Genomic DNA, 25,664 nt, shown 5'->3' with positions numbered 1-25,664 from the left:
GGTAGTGTGGGCTTTAAATAGGCATTTCTTAACTTGTTTATGACTGTAGTCAAATGTGTCTAGTGTTTCTCCCATTAAGTAAGATAGCGACATTGAAGCCCAAATACACATTTCATCGTGTAAAGAAAGTAACATTGTATTTTATTGAATTATTTAATACATATTGATATAGAATTTTATCATATGCCTTTTCAGCATCTCTGGCAAGTGATATTAATTTTATTTATCAATTATTATGCTAAATCATATGAATAGATTTTTGAATATGAAAGAATTCCTGGAGTCGACCCAGTTTGGACTTTGAAGTGGTAGTGTTCTGTGTCTACTAGTTTGTATTACTGTAGGTAGGTTTATAGATTTTTGTACCATCTTCACATTTTGATGTCATGAATATACTTGTTTCGTAAAAAAATTTGTAAGTTTTTGTTTATGTTCTTAATAAACAGTTTAAATGGTGTGAAATAATTTGATTTTAGAAGTTTGGAAGAATTTCTTTGTAAACCTTTTTGAGCTTGAATCTTCTGTCACATGGTAGACTTCAACAACTAGCTTATTTCTTCTTTGGAAAGTGGTATAGGTAAACTCCCTATTTTTTCTGGGGTCAGTTTTGGTATTTTATATAGCCCTAGAAAATAATCTGTTCTTTCTGGTGTCATTTTTGGTAAATTGTTTGCTGACCATATTACTGGTTTCATCTAGGTTTCTAATTTATTTGCATGGAATTATATCAAGTACAGTATGTATATAAAATTTGCTCACTATGTGAAATTATTGCCTGAAATTATTGCCTCTTTGTCTTTTTTTTTTTTGTATTAGCTAAAGGTCTATTGTATTTTTCAAACAGCAGCCTTTAAAATTTATTTCAGTACATTTAAAAGACGCATTTTATTTTGGATCTTGGTTTCTGCTGTTAGCTGTTTTATTTCATTCACTTTATTCCAGGAAAGACTTTTTGTTTTCGCATTTTCTGAGGTAGTTGTTTAATTCGCTTTTTTTCTTTTTTCATTTTTTTAAATAATTTTCTTGAATGTGCTTTGGCTGGGTCCCATGATGGGTTATATTAGGTTTAATTTATATCAATTAAATTAAAAATAACGGCCAAAACCACAATTACTTTTATAATATGTAGTTTTAAAAATTATTTTTGTTTCCTGGGAGTTAGTTCTAAATTTTAATCCCTTTCCCCTTTAAGATGTAAATTTGAAAATGAAATTTTGTAAATGAGATTTTGACATTTTCAAATAGCAATCTTACGTTTGTACATAAGCCTCGCTACTCTGTAAATATGGAACATGTAAACCAGGTAGTGTAAGTCTTTACCTTAGCCAGAGCCTTTGACTCAGGAAACCTCCTAGGATGACACACCTGTCTCCCTTCCCCTCTACCTCTGTTTCCTTTTCTCCCATCTTTCCTTCCACCTTTTCCCTTGTATGTGCAGATGCACACACATGTATTTAGCCCCAGCAGTCTCTTGATGTAACAAGTTAAAAGTTCATTTATTTGTCTTCAACAGAGGGGGAGAAATCCTGTATCATGTGAACAGTACTCTTGAATTTGTAATAAAATGTAATAGGAAATTGATTTTTGTGGAAACACGTTTTATCAAACAGCTCTTATATTTTAAGGGAAGTACTTTAGTGGAAGAAAAATGACATTTACTTTTTTTTAATATAAAGTATATTTTTCAGTAGTTAGCAGGAGCAGTATTTTTAAAGTTTGGGTGGGAGAAGATGCTTTTTTGGAAGTTACTTATGTTTGTAGCTATTTCTGAATAGGAATTTGAAATGGTATATATGAATGTATTATAGTATATTGATAATTAGATTGTAAGATGCAAAAAGCTAATTATAAATTTAAAATATTAATAGAAACTGATACTAGATTCTTTTTAAAGAGCAATGCATTACAGAAGGAAGTTTATTTTTGGAAGCATTTTCTAGGAACACTGATTAGATAAATAATCAATATAAAATTTGATATTCACTCTAATTGAAGATACCATCTCAGATTTTCTTAAAATAGAATTCTGAAAGTATGTTTTCTGTGAAATTCAGGAAAAGAGAAAGATTCCTGTGTTTCACAATGGATCTGCCCCCACATCGGGTGAGACTCCTAAAGAGGCCGCTCATCATGCTGGGCCTGAGCTACAGAGGACTGGACGGTGGGTGCAAATACTGATATTTTGAGGGGGTTGGGGGATGATTTAATGAAAACATAAATATTTTTTTTTTCCACGTATTTGGAACATAATTTTGTACAGTATTTTTTCATATTTAGAGAAATGTCCATTATTATAAGGAAAATTTATAAGTATATAAGAAAATGTATAAATAATTTTAATAGTATGTACCAAGCTTTAGCTTAAAAGGAAAGTAATGGACCATATATTCAGAATATTGTAGTTATATAGTGTGTAGGTTAATTTCCATTACTTACACAGTAGGTTCTTGAAGAAAATGTAGTCTTATAATTCTCCATGTTGAGTTAGAGAATTAGGGAACCAGAGGGTAATTACAATGAACGATTTCTTTGTATATGTGCACAGATTTAAAACTTTTAAATGAGCATTGTATCATGAGGCAATGTAAATTTCATGGACAAGCATGATTAAACCATTGTATTGATCTCTGGAAACCTAGCTAGAAAAATTGTTTAAGAAGTTAATTTTTGTAATAAAAAATAGAAATATTGGCAGATGCAAACATTGCCTTAAAATATTTTGTAGAAGTAGATAAATATTGTAGTATTTTCATACTATAGAAAAACATGTGGCTATTAATTGTTTATTGTTCACTGGTGGTCAGTATGTAATTAAATAATCTTAAATATTAAATCTTTGTTTAAAAAAACAAAATATCTTATGCAGACACACTATAAGGGATTTTGATGACATCCTTAAAGGGTACTGTAAAATAAAAATAAATAACAACTGGCATACTGCATGTAGACTTTAGAGAAACTGAAATTAACAATTCATTGACTAATGAAGTGTATTAGTCTCTGTGAATATAATAGAGGAAAGATTTTGACCCTGTGTGAACAGTACCGTTCTATTATTAGCTATTATCGCTTCTTCAAACTGGGATAGGTTTAGTTATCGAGAAGCACTATGCCTGGCCTCCACTGATCTCAAGGCACCTGAGAGCGTCTGTACGCCCTCTACTAAGTAATCACTGATTTCATGATATACCATAGATTTATACTTTAGTTTATTGATGGAACTTTTTAATTGCAAGCTGATTCCCCTTGCTGTCAGATTATGAGCCACTTGTCAATTTGTGTTGAGGATTTATTTCAGTATTAACTTAAAAAAAAGTTAAAGTGGTAAAGCTTGAAATATCCAAAGCATTTGAAATCTTAATGTTAGTTTCTTTTGGTCAGTTTTCCTGCAGTTGGGATTTGAATGGTTATATACGTTATGAGTATTAAAACTTTTTCGAATTGCCAGTTTAGTTGCCAGTGTTTGTTGAGTGCCTACGATATCTCAGGCAGTGTTCTAGACACTGTAGATAACTCAATGAACAAGAAAAAGTCTCCCTTCATGGAGCTTATATTTTATTGAAATGTCTTCAAGTCAGATGTATCCAAAAATTTGATTGTTAAAATGTTGAAATGGTATGGCTTTGATGCACACACAAATTTTTAATCTAATTAAAACCTCTTAGTTTTATTGATGTGCATGTTAGTTTGTCTACATGTGCAGTAAATTAAATATACTGGAATGGTTTTAAGGGATTTTTCCCCCTAGACAAAGTATTTATATGATTAAAGTACCAGTTTTAAAAGTTTTTAAAGTTATTGAGTTCATACTACTTGTGCATCTAAGCACAAGATACTAAATTTATATTAAAGTGTATTTGGATAGTGATTGCCTTCCTCGTATTTGTGATGGTTGCCTGTTGCCTTTAAGATTTTAATGTAGACAATTAATAGAATTGCTTATGCACATTTTCATAAATGGGTTATTAGGTTTTGTTGTTATACCTTGCTTCGCATATTTGTGTCCAAAATTATATTTACTCATATAAAATCATTTGCCTGCTGTCTTTTCATTATATAGTCCATAAAATACAGATATTTGTCTCTTATTAATGAACTATAACATTCCTCTATCATCAGTAGATTAGATTAAATGAGTGTATCTTCTATAATTTATATTGTAAGTTAAATTGGATTTAACATTTTGTTGACAAAACACCTAGGCAACAGCAGTTTTGTGTAGCCCATAGTTTTAGTTTGAACTAGCTAGAATCCTCTAGTGTACAGTTTGACGAGTTTCATCTCACCTATTTAGGCTTTTTGGTGGTTTGATACTTGACATCAAAAGGAAAGCACCTTTTTTCTTGAGTGACTTCAAGGATGCATTAAGCCTGCAGTGCCTGGCCTCGATTCTTTTCCTATACTGTGCCTGTATGTCTCCTGTAATCACTTTTGGAGGGCTGCTTGGAGAAGCTACAGAAGGCAGAATAGTGAGTACAAAGATTGGTAGTGGCCAGGCTCTTAGGTCTTCAGAGGCAAGTGTCTGTATGCATTTGTCTCACTATTCATACTTTTATTTGAAGAGTCTACCCACAGCATGATTAACCTGACCCAAAGCAGACTTTCCCCAAAGGTAATTACTGTGGAAAACATGGGGAATCCATTTGAACAGAAGATGCACAGTTGAGGTAAAAAAAAAAAAAAAATTAAAAAAAGTTTACTTTGGCTTGCTGGATGAATGGTTTTATAAATTGAGTAAAAGGCTTGAATTGTCTTTGAGGTGGGGTGGACTGGGAGAAGACATGAGTTGAACTGATTCTCGGTGGGTCATGGGGGTCTTTATCAGTGGGGCTACTTCATATCCTGTAAGGTCTCATAAGGATTAGTTAGAGCCACATGGTGAATATTAACTCCTCAGTTCTGGCTGGTAGGCCCAGACTAGACTATTTGGAAGAATAGAACATAATTGTGGAAACTGTGGCTTTTTGAAGTGGCATTTAATTTTGCTCTTATTAAATCTGTGTGAAAGTAGCTAAAATTTTATTTGGAAAATATAATTGAAAGCTTCATTCATTCTTTGATATGACTAAAATGAAAGTTTTTTATGTTTTCCTGTTCCCATTTATACTGAATTCAGATCTATGGTGCTTTGTTAAATCTTGAAAGGCATTTCATTTTTGTTGTTGTTATGCATTTTAATGGCATTTAAATGAGATGACTTGTAATTCTTAAGTGTGTTTTACTTAATTGTATTTATTCTTGGGAGAACATTCATTTTTTTTTTTAATAGATCAAAGGTTTAAAAAATAACCAAAGCTCAGGCATGATAATTATTCAATTAAGATATTTCGTGATATAAACATGAAATAAACCAAACAACTAAAGTTTTCTTTCAACTCTGAATTTACTTTTGATTATGTAGAATCTTTTTCCTCTCTTTAATCACTGTATCAAAGATCCATATTTTCACTAAGTTGCTTTATGTGCTGTCACAAATTGTGCAAGTAACTGTGCTGGTTCCCATGGAAATGTATTTTATGTGTTACCATCATGGAATTGGTGCCTCTTTATCTATGGACTGTCATTCACTGCTTGCCTGTCTCTTCCTGCTGTTTGATGTCTTGTACATGTAATAATGTGTTTGGCATTGGGGGAATATAGATAAGTGTAATAAGAGCTAGTATCTTCTGTCCTCAAGGATCCTAAATGAAAAAGACAAAAACGATTAAGTGAAAAAGACAAAATTGAGTAAGTGAAAAAGACAAAATAGTATATACATAGTGCTTTGCCACACATGAGTGAGATAAAGGAAGAGCTGTAGGATTTGAAATAATCGAAATAGAGGAAGTGGAAATATTACGGAGGAAAATGATAAGGGGTATGTGTTAGTTAACAGATGCTATATTAGAACTTCAAGTGGAAATGGAGATATTAGAAGGTACAGTTTCAGAGTTCGTAGAGTGGTAAGGAGGAAATGTAAAGATTGGGAATCGTTTCTATAGGAGTGAAGTTGAAATAGAATAGAGGAAGTTAACAAGAAAGATAGTTTACAGAGAGAGGAGGAGAGGGAAAAAGTGTGAAATTACTAGATTTACGAAATGGAGGAGCGATGGGATGGAGGAGGAAAATGATCCTAGCAAATTAGACACATAGACCTAAAAGAGGAATCAGGATGATGAAATTCTGTGAAAACCAAACTAGAGTTTTGAGAAGGAGAGAAGATTAGTAGGAGTATTTAATGATTTAAAAGAGTAGTGCAGTAGAGAAGGTGTATATATAGGTGTGCAGTGGAAAAGTAAGGGTAGGTAGGGCTTCTGATAGGTAAAATGGAAACTTATGAATGTGAGAATGAGGTAGGCAGGCAGTGTAATAGGCTGTGATTTCTTTCTTTCTTCTTTTCTTTTCTTTTCTTTTTTTTTCCTTTTCTTTTCTTTTCTTTCTTTTCTTTTTTTTTTTTTTTTTGAGACGGAGATTCACTCTTGTTACCCAGGCTGGAGTGCAGTGGCGCGATCTTGGCTCACCGCAACCTCTGCCTTCTGGGTTCAGGCAATTCTCCTGCCTCAGCCTCCTGAGTAGCTGGGATTACAGGCATGCACCACCATGCCCAGCTAATTTTTTGTATTCTTAGTAGAGACGGGGTTTCACCATGTTGACCAGGATGGTCTTGATCTCTTGACCTCGTGATCCGTCCGCCTCAGCCTCCCAAAGTGCGGGGATTACAGGCTTGAGCCACCGCGCCCAGCGGCTGTGATTTCTTTAGGGAAAAGTTAGGTAGCAGTATGGCAGTGAACATAGAAACAGTTCAAAAATTAGAAAAACAAAAGGTCTTCATGTGGCAATATCTGCTTTTCAACCTAAGATTAGGGGAGGGGAACCTGAATTGGTACCCATTTGCCCATGTTAATGTTTTTTTGCCATCTTTTTTCTTCTTGTCTCAATGTTTTGCTTTTTGTCTCTGTATGTTTACCATTTAGACTTTTTCCCCTTTGTTTCTGAAATTTGTTTTTTTTTTTTTTTTGAGATAGGCTCTCACTGTGTCACTCAGGCTGGAGTGCAGTGGCATGATCTCGGTTCTTTGTAGTTTTGACCTCCTGGACTTCTCTCATACTCAGCCTCCTTAGTAGCTGGGTCTATAGGCATGTACCACCATGCCTAGCATGTTTTTTGTATAGACCAGGTTTTGCCGTGTTGCTCAAGCTGGCCTTGAACTCCTGGGCTCAAACAATCCACCTCCCTTGGCTTCCCAAAGTGCTGAAATTACAGGTGTGAGCCACCTTGCATGGCCCATTTTTTTCTCTTTGACTTAACCTCTGCATAAATTTATTCCTAAATATGCTTATTATAATTGAACTAAGGATTTTCTTTGTTTTTTTTGAGACGGAGTCTCACTCTGTCAACCAGGCTGGAGTGCAGTGGCACGATCTTGGCTCACTGCAACCACTGCCTCCCAGGTCCCAGTGATTCTTCTACCTCAGCCTCCCATGTGGCTGGGACTACAGGTGCCCACCACCATGCCCGGCTAATTGGCCAGGCTGGTCTAGAACTCCTGACCTCCTAAAGTGCTGGGATTACAGGCGTGAGCCACGATGCCCAGCGAACTAAGGGTTTTATGATGGCTTAGCAGTGTCTTCTAAGAACAAATGTTTTTCCCCACAGGTAATAAAACAAATTTAGCCTCAACAATTAACAAATGTGTCATTAACATGGACACTTCTCCTTTATGTTGCCAAAAGATAAATTTATTTATCTTTGAGTTTGATCCAGTTTTTATTCTAATAGTTGAGTTATACTTTCATTGCGTACTGTTATTTTGTGATTTTGATTGTGGGAGATGCCATTCTAGGTGATGATGAGAATTGCTACCATTTATTCACTATATTCTGTGTGCCAGACACCATGCTTGCTAAGCGTTTTTGCAAATACTATTTATGTTCTAGTTGTCATTACCCTCATTTCAAAGTGAGAAAGCTTGGGTTTGGAAAGGTTAAGATACAACCATGGCTGAACACCTCGTAGTACTTGGTCTTCCCACTGGAAATCTAGTTTTGGAAGCCGTCCTCTTTGCCTGTTGCTGCACTGCCTCTCATTTCAGGAGGATTGTCTCTTATAAGCTTCTTTTTTCCTTGCCTTTACCCATTATGGGCTGGTTTTTCTGGATAGTACATCCCAGTTGACCTTGATGTTTGTATGTGGTAAACTATTCTTTCCTTTCTGCTTCCTTCCCCCTTTGTCTAGTGGCATAGCTAATCATCTGATAGCCTAATTAATTAGACTGTAACGGTGGTGGTAGTACAAAATTAGTGTACTAACTTTGATTTAAATTCTCTTAGTCTTTAATTTTCTCTTTATCTTTTCTTGCCAAACTTTAGTGATAAGAATATCAGTTTGGATGATTAAGCCTATGATATTAGATTAATTTCTTTAAAATATATGGAAAGTTTTGCTCTTTAGAAATCAGTTTGGGAAAGAGTCACATGTTGATTTATCACCTATTCGAAAGAATTTTTTATAGCAGTCCTTTTTTGTAACACCATACTGAGTATTTAATATTTTTTATTTTTAAAATGAACTCTTTCAGCCATATAAAGCTACTCAAAATAATTATACGTATTCTTCTGTACTCACAGACGTAAGAAATAAAACATGTATAGATGAAGTTGAAGCCCTTGCGTGTGTGTCTCCCATTTGCTCTTTGCTCCTTTCTTCCCACAGCACAGGTTGAGTATCCCTTATCCGAAATGCTTGGAACCAGGAGTAGTTCAGATTTTCGATTTTTTGGGGGGGATTATACTTCTTGTTGAGCATCTTTTATCTGAAATCTGAAGTGCTCTAATGAGCATTTCCTTTTGAGTGTCATATTGGTGCTCAAAAAGTTTGGAGTTTGGAGTTTTGGATTAGGGATACTCAACCTGTATTGAGTTTTGAATTAAGGATGATCACAAGAGTTTCTTTTTAATATGCAAAAAGATAACAGTTTTTCTTGTGTATTTAAAATGTATTTGAATTTTTTATATTTTAAATTAAAAGCTCAAAGTGGTATTGACTTTATAACTGCTTGATGGGTATTTTTATTTTCCAGATGTCTTACATGTATTATAGTAGGTTAGAGAAATGTTTATGATGTATTGCTTTTATTCATTTCTTTTTTCCTTAAACAGAGTGCAATAGAGTCTCTTTTTGGAGCATCATTAACTGGGATTGCCTATTCATTGTTTGCTGGGCAACCTCTAACAATATTGGGGAGCACAGGTCCAGTTCTAGTGTTTGAAAAAATTTTATATAAATTCTGCAGGTAAGTAATAGTCCTCTACTTATCATGTGTGTTTGGATGTATATACAATTATATATGAAATTGTTTATTAACTTAGAAGGGAATCATCTAATTGCTGAAAAGTAATGCATTCTCATTATTTTTGAGCTACTGTATGATTGACTGCACTCTGGTCCCTTGCATTCTTAATCCAGTAACTTGGAGATGAAGTAAGATTGTCTTTGAGTATAAAATTACTGGATCTGAAAGCTGACAAGCAAATAACTTGAGGGCTAAATACAAATCCTTTGTGCTAACAAATTTAAACCAGTAAGAAGGTGTTAATCTGAGTTGGGTTGAAGCAATCAGAGTGAAGTGTCAGTTTCTGTTGGTGAGGTTGTTCACGCTGCAGAAATGAATATAGCGTACTGTAGCTGTTAGACTTTGAATTCAACATGGCTAGTACTGTTCCTTATTTTATCTATTTATTTTTTTGAGACTGAATCTCACTCTGTTGCCCAGGCTGGAGTGCAGTGGTGTGATCTCAGCTCACTGTACCCTCTGCCTCCGAGGTTCAAGTGATTCTCCTGCCTCAGTCTCCTGAGTAGCTGGGATTACTGGTGCTGCCACCATGCCTGGCTAACTATTGTATCAGTAGAGATGGGGTTTCACTTTGTTGGCCAGGGTGGTCTCAAATTCCTGACCTCAAGTGAGCCACCCACCTTGGCCTTCCAAAGTGCTGGAATTACATGCGTGAGCCACCGTACCCAGCTTCTAGTATTCTTCTTTTTCTGACATAAGTGAAATTTGTATATTTTAGCTTAAACAACTTGATGCTATGATATATTTGATGGATCCAACTCTGTTTTTCTGATTCTATGCTCATGAAACAAGCTTAGTGCGATTCCAATCTGGCATGCCACATAGACTAATAGAGAATGCAATGACCCGAAGTATGGATTCTGGTGGTAATTTCTTGATGTTTAAAATAAGAAATTACGTTCTGTGTGATAACGGTAAGAGAGGAGGGTAATGGTAGTGATGGTAATGATGTTGGAGCTGGTTACTGAATTGACACATATGACGTCTAAATCTTTAGAGGGAGTAAGATGCAATGTTTTTTTCATATAGACTCCCTATCTGTCATTTAATCATAACTGATTTATAAAGTGCGCTCTAATGATTTTGAAATATTTATCACCTAGTAGATTTTCACTGTAAATCATTTGTATAAGTTAAAACAAATCTATTAATAAGCTAGTCTTCAGCTGAAGCAGAAGAATACGTTAGAGTTTTCTCTAGTTGTTATTTTGTCGTTCTGTGATTCATTCTCTTTTAGGAATCGTTTTCGTGCTGTTGCTGTTGCTTGCTATGACAAATTTTAGGTACAAATACTATTCCACATATGTTTATCTTATTCATATTTTTCTTTCTAAACAGAGATTATCAGCTTTCCTATCTGTCTTTAAGAACCAGTATTGGTCTGTGGACTTCTTTTCTATGCATTGTTTTGGTTGCAACAGATGCAAGCAGCCTTGTGTGTTATATTACTCGATTTACAGAAGAGGCTTTTGCAGCTCTTATTTGCATTATATTCATCTACGAGGCTTTGGAGAAGCTTTTTGATTTAGGAGAAACATATGCATTTAATATGCACAACAACTTAGATGAACTGACCAGCTACTCGTAAGTATTTCTCTTTTCCTCTAATACTAAAATGTGTTTTTGCAAAGATGTCAAAGATGAATTGTTTTGCAATGTGATAGTGTAGCTATAACTATGTGACTAGCCATGTGATAGTGACGTGTTTGTTTCAGATGAGATTTTGTCAAAGCATTCAGTGGACAAAAATATAATTGGTAAAATTCAGTCTTTTTTGTCCACTGAAATAGCTTATTCACATGTGTATGTTTTGGTCTTCTGTTTGAATTGGATTGACCAATTTAAATTTGATTGTTTGGCAGCTGATCCGTAATCTATTTGAATCGAGCAGTTATTACATTGGATCTTATATTCTTTAACTAAATCCTAGATGTTTGATAGAATGTAGACTGTATTTTTTATATTTGTATATTCTTCAAATTTTGCATCAATATTTTTAAAGCTTGATAATTTTTAATGAAAGTTATTTCAGTACATTCATCTGCTGTTTAGTGTTTTCCTTTTGATGAGAAAAATATGCAATGAAAATCTTTTTCAACTCTAAAATAAAATAGGATTTGAAAAGAAATGTATAATAGTCACAAAAGTTTGGCAAGTATATTGAATAAAAGTAAAATACAACTTTAAAAGTAGACATATCTAAGTAGATACCTTTATTTGGTGTCTTTAGCAGTCACGCTTGGTATAAATGTGGGACTGCATTTGATTGATTTACAGGGAAAAATATGGTTACCAAAAGACACAAAAGGATACAACTTTTCTTTTTCTACCCACGTAAGCCCCAGATACAGGTACTTTCCCCCTTTTGTTTATTCGTCCTTCTTCCCCTGCTACCTTTCCTTGCACACTCTTAATGGACAGAATAAAGAGGGTATGAAAATTCCTGAGACATTGACCTATTCGAATATACTAGTTATACTATGATGCCGAATTAAAAAAAAAATTTTTTTTTTGTCTTTCTTTTCTTGCCTTTGGCTTCTTTGACCTTTATAAAGCGTGACTTTTATAGTTAGTGTCAGCCAGTTAGAGCAGTTTCCTTCTATGAACAGCATTTATTTGGCCAACATTCTGTGAGCATCTGCAGGCACTGTGTTAGGAGTGTTGCCTAATTTATATTATAAATTATATTTGTAGTGTTACCTATTCACGTCATAGCCCCTTTTGTGTATGAAGAAGCTGACTGCCTTGGAGGTTAAAACTTGCCTTAGGTCTGTCAGTTATTAAAAGGGCCTGGATGGACTCCAAAGTCTGTCTTCTTGCTTTTTCTCAGACAGCTCATAATCGAGTTTGGAATGTTCATGATTATTTCTTTTCATCTTTTAAGTTCGTATTTAAGTTTCTTGGCTTATGTGTGTTCTAGCTTTTTTAGGTGTTTGAGATAGTTCTGGATATGAACTCAATATTGATTTCCTTATGACTCTCCTAGTCCTGTCCTGATGAGGAACTATTTTTTATTTATTTAAGAGTAAGCCTTAATATCAATAAAGGGTGACTGTGAATAGGTAGGGCTGGTCAGATATAAAGAATTAATGGTAGTATAACTTTTATTGGGAATCTATACATGCGATGGGGGTTTGGGAAGAGACAGCAGTAACTGCTATGGAGGTCGAGTAGATAAGCTTTAGTGGAGACTCATCTTGCTAAACATGGTGGACTCATCTCAGATTTTTAAGTAAAATAGTGCTTCCCAGCAAGGACGCATCTTAACTAGCTTCATTCACTAAACATTTTGGTATTTGTATTGGATTTATTTCTATAACCCAAACTGTGTTCCATTCTGTTGTTTCTGATATAGTTTTCACTTTCTAGTCTCCATGCTTTGTAATGTGGGAAAAAAAGTGAAGAAGTTAAAAACTACCACAATGTATAATTGATTTAGTAAAATGTAAGCATGACATTCAAATGTATCCTACTCTAATTTCTCAGATGTGTATGTACTGAACCTCCTAACCCCAGCAATGAAACCCTAGCACAATGGAAGAAAGAGAATATAACGGCACATAATATTCCCTGGAGCAATCTCACTGTTTCTGTGAGTATATTCTGAAATAAAGGGTTTTAACTATGTATTGATACGGTTCTGTTGGCTTTTTCTAATTAGACATACTTTTCTTCTTGATTGATGGATAGGTAGTATGTTTTCAGAACATAGTGTTATTTTAACCAGATAGTAGTTGCCACTTTTTTTATGTGTCATACACTCAAAAGCATAGGCTGAAAAGAATGAAACTGGTAAGATAGATAAAGGTGGATTATATGTGACTTCCAAGATATGATCAGTATAAAGATGTGAATATACTTCTGTTTTCTAATTTTGCTTAGATTGATATGTTCAAAGGAAGTGTTTACTGGGACTGTGGTTACATATACCGGACTTCACAGTATTTTATATCCACTTGTCCTGCCTTTTTATCCATTCATCTGCTCCATTGACAACTTATTTAGAAGATCATGAGTGCTGTGCTAATATCCTAAATGTCTAAGTTAACATTGTCTAACTCATCAAGACTAGTCTGGGTCAAGCATTAAGGGAAGAGAAAGGAAAAAGGATAAAAACATGTAATGAACACCTCCTGTGTGCTGAATAATATTATAGAGATTTGTGTTCTGTTGGGGAATATTGTCCTAACCCTAGAATATTTATTTTTGACATTTCCAAAGTTGGGAATTAGAAATAAAGTTGTAAAGTTTGCTAGCAGTCAGAATTAAAACTAACATCTCTTGTTTTTTATATCGTATAAGTAACTGTAGGTCATTCCTTTCTCACTAAAGAGGTGATAGTCGCTAACCATATAATTTGGAGGATACTATCTGAAATTTTATTCCATTGATGATTTAAGGCTGTATTGTCCAGTACAGTAGCCATTAACCACATGTGTCCATTTAAACTTTAATTAATTAAGATTAATTAAAAGTTTAGTTTTTCAGTTAACTAGCCACATTTCACATACTCAGTGAATTCGTGTGACTATTGGCTTCTGTATTTTCATTTCTGTGATGGAAATGTTAAATTATCTGTATCATCTAATACATCTATTTATTAGCAGCGCTGATTTAAAGCAGTAAAAGTAGCCAGGCATGGAGGTTCACACCCATAACCTTAGCACTCTTGGGGGAACAAGGGAGTATTGTTTGAGGCCAGGAGTTAGAGACCAGCCTGGGCAACATAGCAAGGCACCATCTTGACAAAACTTAAAAAATTAGCCTGGTGTGGTGACTCACGCCTGTAGCTAGCTTACTGGGAGTCTAAGGAGGGAGAATCACTTGAGCCCAGGAACTGGAGGTTACAGTGAGCTGGAATAGTGTCACTGCTCTCCAGCCTGGGTGACAGAATGAGACCCTGTCTCTAAAAACAAATAAAATTAACATACGTTCATGCTTTACTATTTTATATTTAGAAAGTCATTTTTGTTAAAGAAGAGGTATACTTAATAGAGGTGTTCAAGTAAAAGTGATTTGTTACAAAGAATTCATTTAATGATGGGTAAGATGTCTTGATACATAGATATAAGGGCTTTCATGTTACCCCAAAGGGCCATGTGGCGTGGGTTTTTTTGTTTTGTGGTAATGGTATAGCTTTTATTTTCATATCCATAGAATGGATTAGGTTTACTAGTCTCAGCACATGGCATGTGAAAATAATGGAACATTTAACTATTTTTCTTTCGGTACAACTGGCTTGTTTTGTTAAAATGAGCTCCATTAGTTTATAAGTAAGAAAAGGAGAACTTTAGTGGCATCTGCTTCTGTTAATTTCTTTTATTTATTTATTTATTTATTTATTTTTATTGCATTTTGGGTTTTGGGGTACATGTGAAGAACATGCAAGATTGTTGCATAGGTACACTCACGGCAGTGTGGTTTGCTGCCTGCTTCTGTTAATTTCTAGTTGCCTTTCAGTTATTTTTTTCCCTAAAAGAAAATTAAGTCAATAGTTTCTGTAATTGCATTATATTATGCCATATTATTGATTATATTACTGATTTTATTAATGGATTTTTTTTTTCTTCAAGGAGGAGTCTCACTCTGTCACCATGCTGGAGTGCAGTGGTGCAATCTCTGCTCACTGCAGCCTCTGCCTCCCTGGTTCGAACGATTCTCCTGCCTCGGCCTTCTGTGTAGCTGGGATTACAGGCTCGTGCCACCATGCCTGGCTAATTTTTGTATTTTTAGTAGAGATGGGGCTTCACCATCTTGGCCAGGCTGTTATTGAACTCCTGACCTTGCGATCCTCCCGCCTCAGTCACCCAAAGTGCTGGGATTACAGGCGTGAGCCAGCATGCCTGGTCTATTAATGAAAAAATTTTAATGGTCATTTTACTGCTCATGGTCCTGTGCTTTTAGTCTGAAGGTACTGAGTCAAGTCAGAAAACCTAAACACAATTTTTATTACTGATTTTAACTTAGGTACTGTAGCCATCTCTTATCCAGCATCGTGAAAGAACATAGTATTAATTTTCTTTCTGCTGCTTTTGTTTTAAAGCACTTGTTCAGAAATAAAGGAAAAGCAGTAAAATTGTGAAGAAGCAAGAACGCGGAAGAAACATTTCACAAATGATACTCACTGTGAGCCTTTCACTAAAGAAAGTATGGAATTGAAAGAAAGGAGTATATGAAGTGACTTGGCAAAATACTCTATTTTAGTGATTTGAGATGCACAAATTTTTTCAAATTATAGCATCTTGAACTCAGGATATATATTACAATTAATTGGAAGTGTGTTATAGTTAACTGGTGAATGTTTTTTCTTTATAAGTAAAAATTATGGTGCCTCTTACAATCAGTTGCATCTGAGGAGTCAGTGAAATTCACGAGTAATTTATTGGATGCTTAAGAATCTCCATTCTCTTTTTTCTCTCTCCCTGTTTCCAGGAATGTAAAAAAGTTCATGGTGTATTCATAGGATCAGCTTGTGGTCATCATGGACCTTATATTCCAGATGTGCTCTTTTGGTGTGTCATCTTGTTTTTCACAACATTTTTTCTGTCTTCATTCCTCAAGCAATTTAAGACCAAGCGTTACTTTCCTACCAAGGTAACTGCAATGTAATTTTGGAATTCTGGTATTTATAGTTCTAGTTTTTATGTCTTTGGTTTATTTCAAAACAGTAATATGTTTTTTGCATTTAATCCTCTATGTCAACGATTAATAAAGAAATTATTCATAGTGAAAAATGTGTATTGCGTGCCTGAGCTCACAGTATAAAGATGATGGTACAATGAGAGTTGCTAGGTTAGTTGTGAAATGTGTTTTTTATCTTTTTGGAAAGAAATACAAATGTGTTTCACTGTTAACATTGTCACTAGTTCAAAGCTCCATTTATTCTTCATAATGACAAGTTTATCAATGAAAGATGTGAATTACTTAGAACCCGTAGTATTTCTGTTTATATTAACATAATCCCTTTAACATAGGTGCGATCGACAATCAGTGATTTTGCTGTATTTCTCACAATAGTAATAATGGTTACAATTGACTACCTTGTAGGAGTTCCATCTCCTAAACTTCATGTTCCTGAAAAATTTGAGGTAAGGATTAAAACAAGTGTCTGTTTGTTACTTGGGAATACCATACCACTTTAAAGCAAGATACCATTTTCTCACTAGTTACTTTTAAAAAGTATGTAGTCTCTTTGAACAGCTGATGCTTTGAAAGGAAATAATTTATTTGTCTGTTTGTTACTTGGGAATACCATACCACTTTAAAGCAAGATACCATTTTCTCACTAGTTACTTTTAAAAAGTATGTAGTCTCTTTGAACAGCTGATGCTTTGAAAGGAAATAATTTATATGTATTTTTCATATGTATAAACAATGAGAATATGGACAGAAAAGAGACATGTGAACTTAAAAGTATTAATGCTGGTCCATTAGAGACAGTGAGTGAAAATATTTGTGGTAAGGTATAGGGAACCATTTAAAAAACAGAAAGTGTTTGCTTTCCTACCTGGAGTTCTTGCTGTACCTTCCAGGGAGAAGGAAACACCCTTTATTGTTTTATAAAGAAGTAACCCAGGCTGGGCGCAGTGGCTTACACCTGTTATCCTAACACTTTGGGAAGCCAAACCAGGTGGATCATTTGAGGTCAGGAGTTCAAGACCAGCCTGGCCAACATAGTGAAACCCTGTCTCTACTAAAAATGCAAAAATTAGCCAGATGTGGTGGCCTATCCCTGTAATCCCAGCTACTCAGGAGGATGAGGTAGGAGAATCACTTGAACCCGGGAGGCAGAGGTTGCAGTGAGCCGAGATCGTGCCATTGCACTCCAGCCTGGGCAACAAGAGCAAAACTCTTGTCTCAAAAAAAAACAAAAAGGTAACCTAAAGTTGAATTTTCTAAGAGTGGCATGAGGCTCTAGTTAAATTTCTAGAAGGGTAATATATCTGACAGCAGTTGGAAAGCTCCATGTAACAATTTCCAGCAGCATCAGGAGAAAACGAAATGTGTTCTTTGAGAACAATGCTATTTGATCTGAGCATCCATTTGAATTTTCTGCTTTCATTAGCAACTTTGAATTTTCCTTTTGTTCTGTTTTTGTTTTCTTCCATCCTCCTTTGCTTATGCTAGAAGCAAAGATACATTTTAAGTAGTGTCACTGGTTATATTTTATTTAACAAGTTACTACATTTTTAATTTAACAAGTTAGGTGATTTCATTCAGAAGCAGCTCATTTAAAGGGGATCAGGAATAGGAATATAATGAAGATCATTTATTATTACTATTTTTTGAGACGGAGTTTCGCTCTTGTTACCCAGGCTGGAGTGCAATGGCGCGATCTCGGCTCACCGCAACCTCCGCCTCCTGGGTTCAGGCAATTCTCCTGCCTCAGCCTCCTGAGTAGCTGGGATTACAGGCACGTGCCACCATGCCCAGCTAATTTTTTGTATTTTTAGTAGAGACGGGGTTTCACTATGTTGATCAGGATGGTCTCGATCTCTTGACCTCATGATCCACCCGCCTTGGCCTCCCAAAGTGCTGGGATTACAGGCTTGAGCCACCGCGCCTGGCCTTTATTTTATATTATAAATGATTATATATTATTTTATAATATTGCACTGAGATCAAAAAATGTTATTTTTAAAACCAGCAGTTTTTAAAGTAGGGAACATGGGTGGAAAATAATCTGCCAACAATTTTTAGAAAGTCTGTATTTTTAACATAAAAATATGATATTATTAAACTAAGTTTTATGAGACTATATAAATAAATAAAACTACAAATGAATATTGGTTCAAAACTTGATATAATTTCTTGTAATCCTTGCCTAAGTTCCTTATTCTGGTTCTTAAATATGTCCTTATTATTCGTTTATTGATATGCCTTTCAGGTAATAGGCTGATTTCAAGAGGCATAAAATATACTTGTGGAAACAAATCATGAAACTCTTAAGAGGAAATGGCAGGCTGGGTGTGGTGGCTCACACTTGTAATCCCAGCACTTTGGGAGGTCGAGGCGGGTGGATCACCTGAGGTCGGGAGTTCGAGACCTGCCTGACCAACATGGAGAAACCCTGTCTCTACTAAAAATACAAAAAAATTAGCCAGTCATGGTGGCACATGCCTGTAATCCCAGCTACTTGGGAGGCTGAGGCAGGAGAATCGGTTTAACCCTGGAGGCAGAGGTTGTGATGAGCTGAGATTTTGCCATTACACTCCAGCCTGGGCAACAAGAGTGAAACTCACTCTCAACAACAACAAAAAAGGAAATGGCATTGTATAAGTAGTATAAAATATTTTTATTCATATACTGTATTGAGTTTGAGGTAGTTTCATTTATGTCAGTGTGGGAAGATTGAATTACCTGAACTTTGAAGGTATTAAATTTCCCTTTTGTATTGACAAATGTTTTCATGAAGAAGAAACAAGCTTAATACCAAGTCGAGGTAATAAACACGTATGTTTAGATTTCAATATATGCAATCCCAAATATACTAAACTCTCTTGATCTTCTAAAAAATTTTTGCTATAAAATAAATCCTATATTATACCATAAAAATGTATTAGTATCTTATAAAGTGTCCTGTTTTTGTTGATGGTTGCTTTGGAAATATCATGTATTGAGGGCTAATTCTGATTTAGTGCTGACCCTGTCAAAAATCACTAAGTCTGCAGGACCTGTAAAGCAGTGTAGTTTAGGAATTTAGTAGATAGATTGATTTCACGTTACATGAATTATGCAGGAACATGTTGAAATGACATTCTGGTTTGCTTATCAATTTCCACATAACAAACTTTTGAACAACAGCCCTTTATTTGTTTATAATTCTATGGCAGTTGGGAGTAGGCTTAGCTGGCTAGTGGTCTGCCGTATGGGCTGCAGTCATCTAGTGGCTTAATGGAGCCATATGCTTTTGTTGGCATGTCTGAGTCCTCAGCTCAGATGATTTAAACAGCTCAGATGATTTAAACCCCACATGGTAGCCTTCGCCCCTTCCCACCACAGCCTCCCTCCTGCCGCCCCCACACACTCACTACTGTATACACTATATTGAGGATAGTCTTATCCTCAAGAAAGCTTATCTAGACCTACTCGAAAGCATAATTATTTCAGTGTTAAAAGCGAGTTAGAGAAGATGCTGCAAGGTCCATTAAGGTTAAGGCTCAGAATTCACACAGTGTCACTTTGGCCTTATTCTGTGGGGTAAAGTAAATCACAGGATCATCTTGGTTTCAAGGGGGAAGGAAGCAGATGCCACCTCTAGGTGGATTGAGTCACATGGCAGGGGGTCTACTTGAAGGGATAGGAAGAATTCCTGTAGCCATCTTTGAAAATATACCATGTATCCCAAGATTTAATTCAGTTGTTTTCTATTCCTTGGTATTTCTTGGAACAGATCAAGTTTGTGCTTTAGAAATTTAGTACAATACAGGAAGGAGACTTTTTAAAAATTATTTTTAATTTTTTAACAGCCTACTCATCCAGAAAGAGGGTGGATCATAAACCCACTGGGAGATAATCCTTGGTGGACCTTATTAATAGCTGCTATTCCTGCTCTGCTTTGTACTATTCTCATCTTTATGGATCAACAAATCACAGCTGTAATTATAAACAGAAAGGAGCACAAATTAAAGGTAATTTTAGAATTCTGCCCTAAGCATTATGATTCTTCAAGGGTTTGAGGTGTTTTCATAATAATTAGAACATTAAAAGGTGCAAGATGAAAATGAGCTTCTTCCCTCTTTATAATGGGTGTAGAATTTTAAATTGAGAGAACAATTTAGACTTACAGATATTTATGTTCATTTCACTTTGCAGAAAGGAGCTGGCTATCACCTTGATTTGCTCATGGTTGGTGTTATGTTGGGAGTTTGCTCTGTCATGGGACTTCCATGGTTTGTGGCTGCAACAGTGTTGTCAATAAGTCATGTCAACAGCCTAAAAGTCGAATCTGAATGTTCTGCTCCAGGGGAACAACCCAAGTTTTTGGGAATTCGTGAACAGCGAGTTACAGGACTAGTGATTTTTATTCTAATGGGCCTCTCCGTGTTCATGACTTCAGTGCTAAAGGTAAAACCTCTTTATTGCAGTGTTTTAAAATCTTACTATAACGTTTATGCTTAGTTATGTGAAAATGAAACGTTAAAATATACTTAAAATTTCTAAAATTAGATTTGTTTTTTACAGTTTACTTGGAAAATAACGTCATTAGGTTTTTAGTATAGCAAGCATTTCAGTGGTACGCTGTATCTATTTTTTTTTTTTTTTTTTGAGACGGAGTTTCGCTCTTGTTACCCAGGCTGGAGTGCAGTGGCGCGATCTTGGCTCACTGCAACCTCCACCTCCTGGGTTCAGGCAATTCTCCTGCCTCAATCTCCCTAGCAGCTGGGATTACAGGCACGTGCAACTATGCCCGGCTAATTTTTTGTATTTTTAGTAGAGACGGGGTTTCACCCTGTTGACCGGGATGGTCTCGATCTCTCGACCTCGTGATCCACCCGCCTCAGCCTCCCAAAGTGCTGGGATTACAGGCTTGAGCCACCGCGCTCGGCCACGCTGTATCTATTTTTAAAATAATGTATGCCAGGTGCAATGGCTCACACCTGTAATCCCAGCACTTTGGCAGGCCAGGCAGGAGGATTGTTTGAGGCCAGGTGTTCCAAGACCAGCCTGGGGACCCGGTCTCTACAAAAATAAAAATAATTAGTCGGGTGTGGTGGCATACTCCTGTGGTCTGAGCTACTCAGGAGGCTGAGATGGAAGGATTGCTTGAACCTGGGAGGTCAAAGCTGCAGTGAACTGTGATTGGGCCACTGCACTCCAAACTGGGTGACAAAGTGAGATTCTGTCTCTAAAAACAAAAAAAAAAATTATAATAGGCAAATATCAATATGTATAAACCACTCACAAACGAAAGTATTTGTGGAGGAGGGGAAATGACCTCAGTAATTTTTAAGAATATAAAGGGATCTTGAGACCACAGAGTTTGAGAGCTTCTGACCTAAGGTTGTGGTGTCTTTTCGCCTGTGACTCCATCCTCATTCTCCCTTCTAACACATCCCTCTTGTTGGGTTTCTACTTTTAATTTTAGTACTATTATAAAAGTTGTTATTAACATTTACATTTTGCGCTATGATGATAACTAAGCCTTCCTTGCTTCTCCTGTAAGTTAGATTACAGAAATTTAAACCTTTTGGGGACACATAAATGGTGTTACGATATTTGCTGAGGACTAAGCAGTGTGATTTGCCTGCAGGGAGGCAGAAATATACACTGTTTTACTCCAGCCCAAGCCTCAAGACCAAATAAGTTTTTCTAACATCTGTTACCTTCCCTTACTGCAAAAAATCATATGTGCAGGTCCCCCTTTTTCTTGTATTCATTTTTTGTATTGATAAATTATTTTTACGCAAGGTACCATGAATGGTGAACTTGTTTAGAGTTCTTTCTTTAACTTCTAGTTTTGTGAAATCTCATTCAGATATTTAGGGAGGCAGTTAGGCAGGGGCTTTTCATTTACCGTGCTCAGTCAGTATCCTCAAGAAACTTGTGCTTTGTGTCTGCTGTGGGAATTTTCTTGCCCTCTTTATTTCCTCTTCTCTTCTACTGACTCTGTTACACATTTCTTCAACTCCAACTAAACAGATCTCAGACCTTCTGAATTTGTTATCCTTCTTACCCCTTGCTATTTAGGAAAATTTCTTCCTTTTTTTCCTATCATTATATGGGTGTTCAGTCTGTCAAAATTGTTACTAAAAATTTTTAGTCATTTTGATATTTATAAATTTAATTTTCAGGAGCTTTTTTCATTCTTATTTCTTTTTCTTAGCATTCTTTTTTCTTTTTGAGACAGAGTTTTACTCCAACACCCAGGTTGGAGAAAAGTGGCGTGATCTCAGCTCACTGCAACCTCTGCCTCCTGGGTTCAAACGACACTCGTGCCTCAGCCTCCCAAGCAGCTGGGACTACAGGCATGTGCCACCATGCCCACCTAATTTCTGTATTTTTGATAGAGATGGGGGTTTCGTCATGTTGGCCAGGTTGGTCGAGAACTTTTAGCCACAGTGATCCACCTGCCTCGGCATCCCAAAGTTCTGGGATTATAGGCATTGCTTAGATTTTTAAAAATATGTTTTCTTCATAAATTGTTTCTTTTTTTCCAGTGTCCTTAGAAAGATATGCTAGGTTGTTCAGAAGAGGTGTAGTAGATGTGGTTTTCCTCTCTAGTGTTTTAATTCATTTTTCCTTGCAGGACTCTCCCTTAGATCAGGGTGCTGTTTGTGGTTTTTGAGTAAACAGATGGGCTCTGTTAATAGCCAGACTTTCTTGTAGGATGAATATGTGTGAAGCACGTAGGCAGTTTGGGATTGTCATAACTGCCAAAGTAGTAAGGACTTTATTTTGGAGGTGGATTTTAATTCTTCTCAGTAAAGGCTACTGCATAATATTCACTGCAGAGGTAGCGATGGCAATGATAATGGGTAACATTTTTTGTGTAGTTAATATGTATCAATTGCTTTTCTGAGCATTTTATGTATTTGAAGTCACTGAATCTTCACAGCAATCTGATACAGAAACTGAGGTGCAGAATGGTTAAGTTTTGACTTAAAACTAAGTCTGACTGCAATACCCCTGCTCTTAAGTAAACATACTGCCTTTTTAGGAAACATTATGTAGAAGATGAGCAACTTTTCAAGGAGGTTATTGTATATTAGCAATTTTCTTATGTGTGGGGATGTTAGGTAGGTTTAATCCTCATGATTGAAGGATCTTTTAATTCTAGCACCGTAATTACTCTCACTGATTATGTTTTTGTGTACTTATTACTCATGAGTTCTAATTGTGGTCATTTTACTTACAGTTTATTCCAATGCCTGTTCTGTATGGTGTTTTCCTTTACATGGGAGTTTCCTCATTAAAAGGAATCCAGGCAAGTTTTAAATATTGAATGATTTTCCATAGAAACTTGATATTTTTAGTATGCAAAGATTGTTTTTATGATGGTAGTGATTTATTCTCAACTCTGACATTTTGGGGGGAGGTTAGTTTTCTAACTGATGACTTTGAACGACATTTGTCAAGTGATTACTTACTGCACGTTTTTTCCTCCAGAAAGTGAGATCATGAGCTGACATGGTCCTTACCTGTTTTTGATTGAAGACAATGAAAAGCCCTATAACTCAATCAAGACTAGTATAGTGAGAGGGAGGATCAAAAGGTTTGGATTAGGAAAAAGGTTTGGATATTAGTTTCCTATAAAAATAGCCAGACCTGCCATTTGTGTAACACAATACAGCTTATAAAGCCTAGCATATACATCATTTTGTAATCCTCAAAACACTAACCATTTGGCAGAGAGGAAAGGAAGAGATCCTAATGTAAATCAGGAAACAGAGAAATAGAAGGACATACTGAAGATTATTAGCTAGGCCAGTGATTTCATTATTTTGTTTTAATAGTTAGTGGGAAGCAACCTAATAAAACTTCTTAAGGTTTGTACTCATCTAATTTTAGTATAAAACATTTGGAGTGGCTGTGGTGACGCATGTCTGTAATCCCAGCACACTGGAAGTCTGAGGAAGGAGTATCACCTGAGGCTAGGAGTTTGAGACCAGCCTGGACAACACGGTGAAATTCTGCCTCTACAAAATATTTAAAAATTAGCTGGCTGTGGTGGTGTGTGCCTGTAGTGCTGGCTGCTCAGGAGGCAGAAGTGGGAGGATTGTTTGAGCCCAGGAGTTTGAGGCTACTGTGAGCTGTGGTCATGCCAGTCATTGCATTCCAGCTTGGATTACACAGTGAGACCCTGTCTCAAAAAAACAAAAAACAAAAAACAACAACAAAAAAAACAACCCCCCCCCCCAAAAAAAAAAACCCAAGCAGATCATAAAGCACAGTTAGCCCTACATGACCACCTCTTCTCATGGAAAGGATGTTGTCTAAAGTTTCCAGCTCATAGGCTAGTGGCAGGAAAGCATCTTTATTATTTCAACATCATCCAGGATCTCCTCTTCATTGGTCAAGAAATTATTTCTTTATCTCACTTGATTTTTAAGAGTTTTGTGAGATGATTAGGGCTGATCTTACTCCCAGTGTATAAATGAAGAAATTAAAGCTCAAAAAGATAGGCATTTGCTCAGTTTTATTTTCAGTATCAGTTTATCTAGATATTTTAATCCTCTGAATTAAACATTTTGGCTTGAGTTTTCTGATTACATTAATTACAGCAGTTCAAGTGGTTGCTTAGTTGCCGCCCTGCCTACCCTCCTGGTTCCAGAGAATCCTTGCTGTAACATTCTCCAGTATTATCAGAAGATGTCAAGGAGCTTATAGTTTAATACGTGAAACTCTAAAGTTGAATATAAATTCTTCTGAATAGCAGAAATATTTTATTGAAATCTTCTTTGTTCGTTTTTTTATTCTATTCATAGTTTTTTGATCGTATAAAATTATTTGGAATGCCTGCTAAGCATCAGCCTGATTTGATATACCTCCGTTATGTGCCTCTCTGGAAGGTCCATATTTTCACAGTCATTCAGCTTACTTGCTTGGTCCTTTTATGGGTGATAAAAGTTTCAGCTGCTGCAGTGGTTTTTCCCATGATGGTAAGATTTCTTCAGACTTATTTTGTCACTAATTAATAACATTTTTGTTTATTTTTATAATAATTTTCTTATTTATAATTGACTTTGAGAAAAGGAATAATGCATTTTAAGTTCTTTAGGTGTTTGAAAATGTGGATTAGCTGTTTCTAGATACAAACCAGTTGTTTCTCAGTCTGAATTATTTTATTTTGTAAATTTTCATTTGTTATGCTTTTTAGTCCTTAGGCTGCAGGACTCAGTTTTGTGTTTTTAAACAACTTCAGAATTTAGGACATTCATGGAACAAATACAATGTAAAAGCAAAGCAACCAAAACAGCATTGTTCATTATTAAAATATTTCAATACATATTTTCTAGAAATTGACAGATCTAGAAGTCAAAAAGTAATGAAGACGACTATATGAGTAGTATATACTATATGAGTAGTATATTCTTGTCAAAAGTATCAAACTGTACACATGCTATTTTTCAATTTTACTGTATGTAAATTACATATTCATTAGAAGTAGAGACATAACTACTAGAGAATAACAAGATAATGATAATTAAGAAGGAGTCCTGGCTAGGAGTGGGGGCGGGGTCTTTGCCATCTACTTTGCTGTTTATGTGTTGATACTGTACTGTTTTGATAACCAAAAATTAAAAAAATTGCTGACAAGTCAGTATAGCCACCATAAAATGGAATTGGCATATGAATAGACAAATAAATAAAATAGACAAAAGGGTCCAGA

At 35.7% G+C, this 25,664-nt stretch overlaps 1 protein-coding gene across 13 annotated transcripts in view; it reads left to right on the top strand.

Annotated features, from left to right (window-relative positions):
- SLC4A7 (solute carrier family 4 member 7) overlaps nt 1-25,664 on the top strand; it is a 102,914-nt gene that overhangs the window by 62,635 nt on the left and 14,615 nt on the right. For all 13 annotated transcript variants that reach the window (XM_074405750.1, XM_039480210.2, XM_074405747.1 and 10 more), the window contains 11 exons: nt 2,055-2,161; nt 4,295-4,469; nt 9,138-9,271; nt 10,670-10,915; nt 12,818-12,923; nt 15,764-15,925; nt 16,306-16,419; nt 19,801-19,962; nt 20,147-20,398; nt 23,190-23,258; nt 24,760-24,933. In XM_074405750.1, coding sequence (XP_074261851.1) covers nt 2,055-2,161; nt 4,295-4,469; nt 9,138-9,271; nt 10,670-10,915; nt 12,818-12,923; nt 15,764-15,925; nt 16,306-16,419; nt 19,801-19,962; nt 20,147-20,398; nt 23,190-23,258; nt 24,760-24,933 — 1,701 coding nt within the window. The remainder of the gene's footprint in view (nt 1-2,054; nt 2,162-4,294; nt 4,470-9,137; nt 9,272-10,669; nt 10,916-12,817; nt 12,924-15,763; nt 15,926-16,305; nt 16,420-19,800; nt 19,963-20,146; nt 20,399-23,189; nt 23,259-24,759; nt 24,934-25,664) is intronic.

Source organism: Saimiri boliviensis, chromosome 9 (assembly GCF_048565385.1).
Source record: "Saimiri boliviensis isolate mSaiBol1 chromosome 9, mSaiBol1.pri, whole genome shotgun sequence".
NCBI lineage: Eukaryota > Metazoa > Chordata > Mammalia > Primates > Cebidae > Saimiri > Saimiri boliviensis.
The sequence above is the reverse complement of the archived record's forward strand: the minus strand, read 5'-3'. Positions and strand labels throughout refer to the sequence as shown.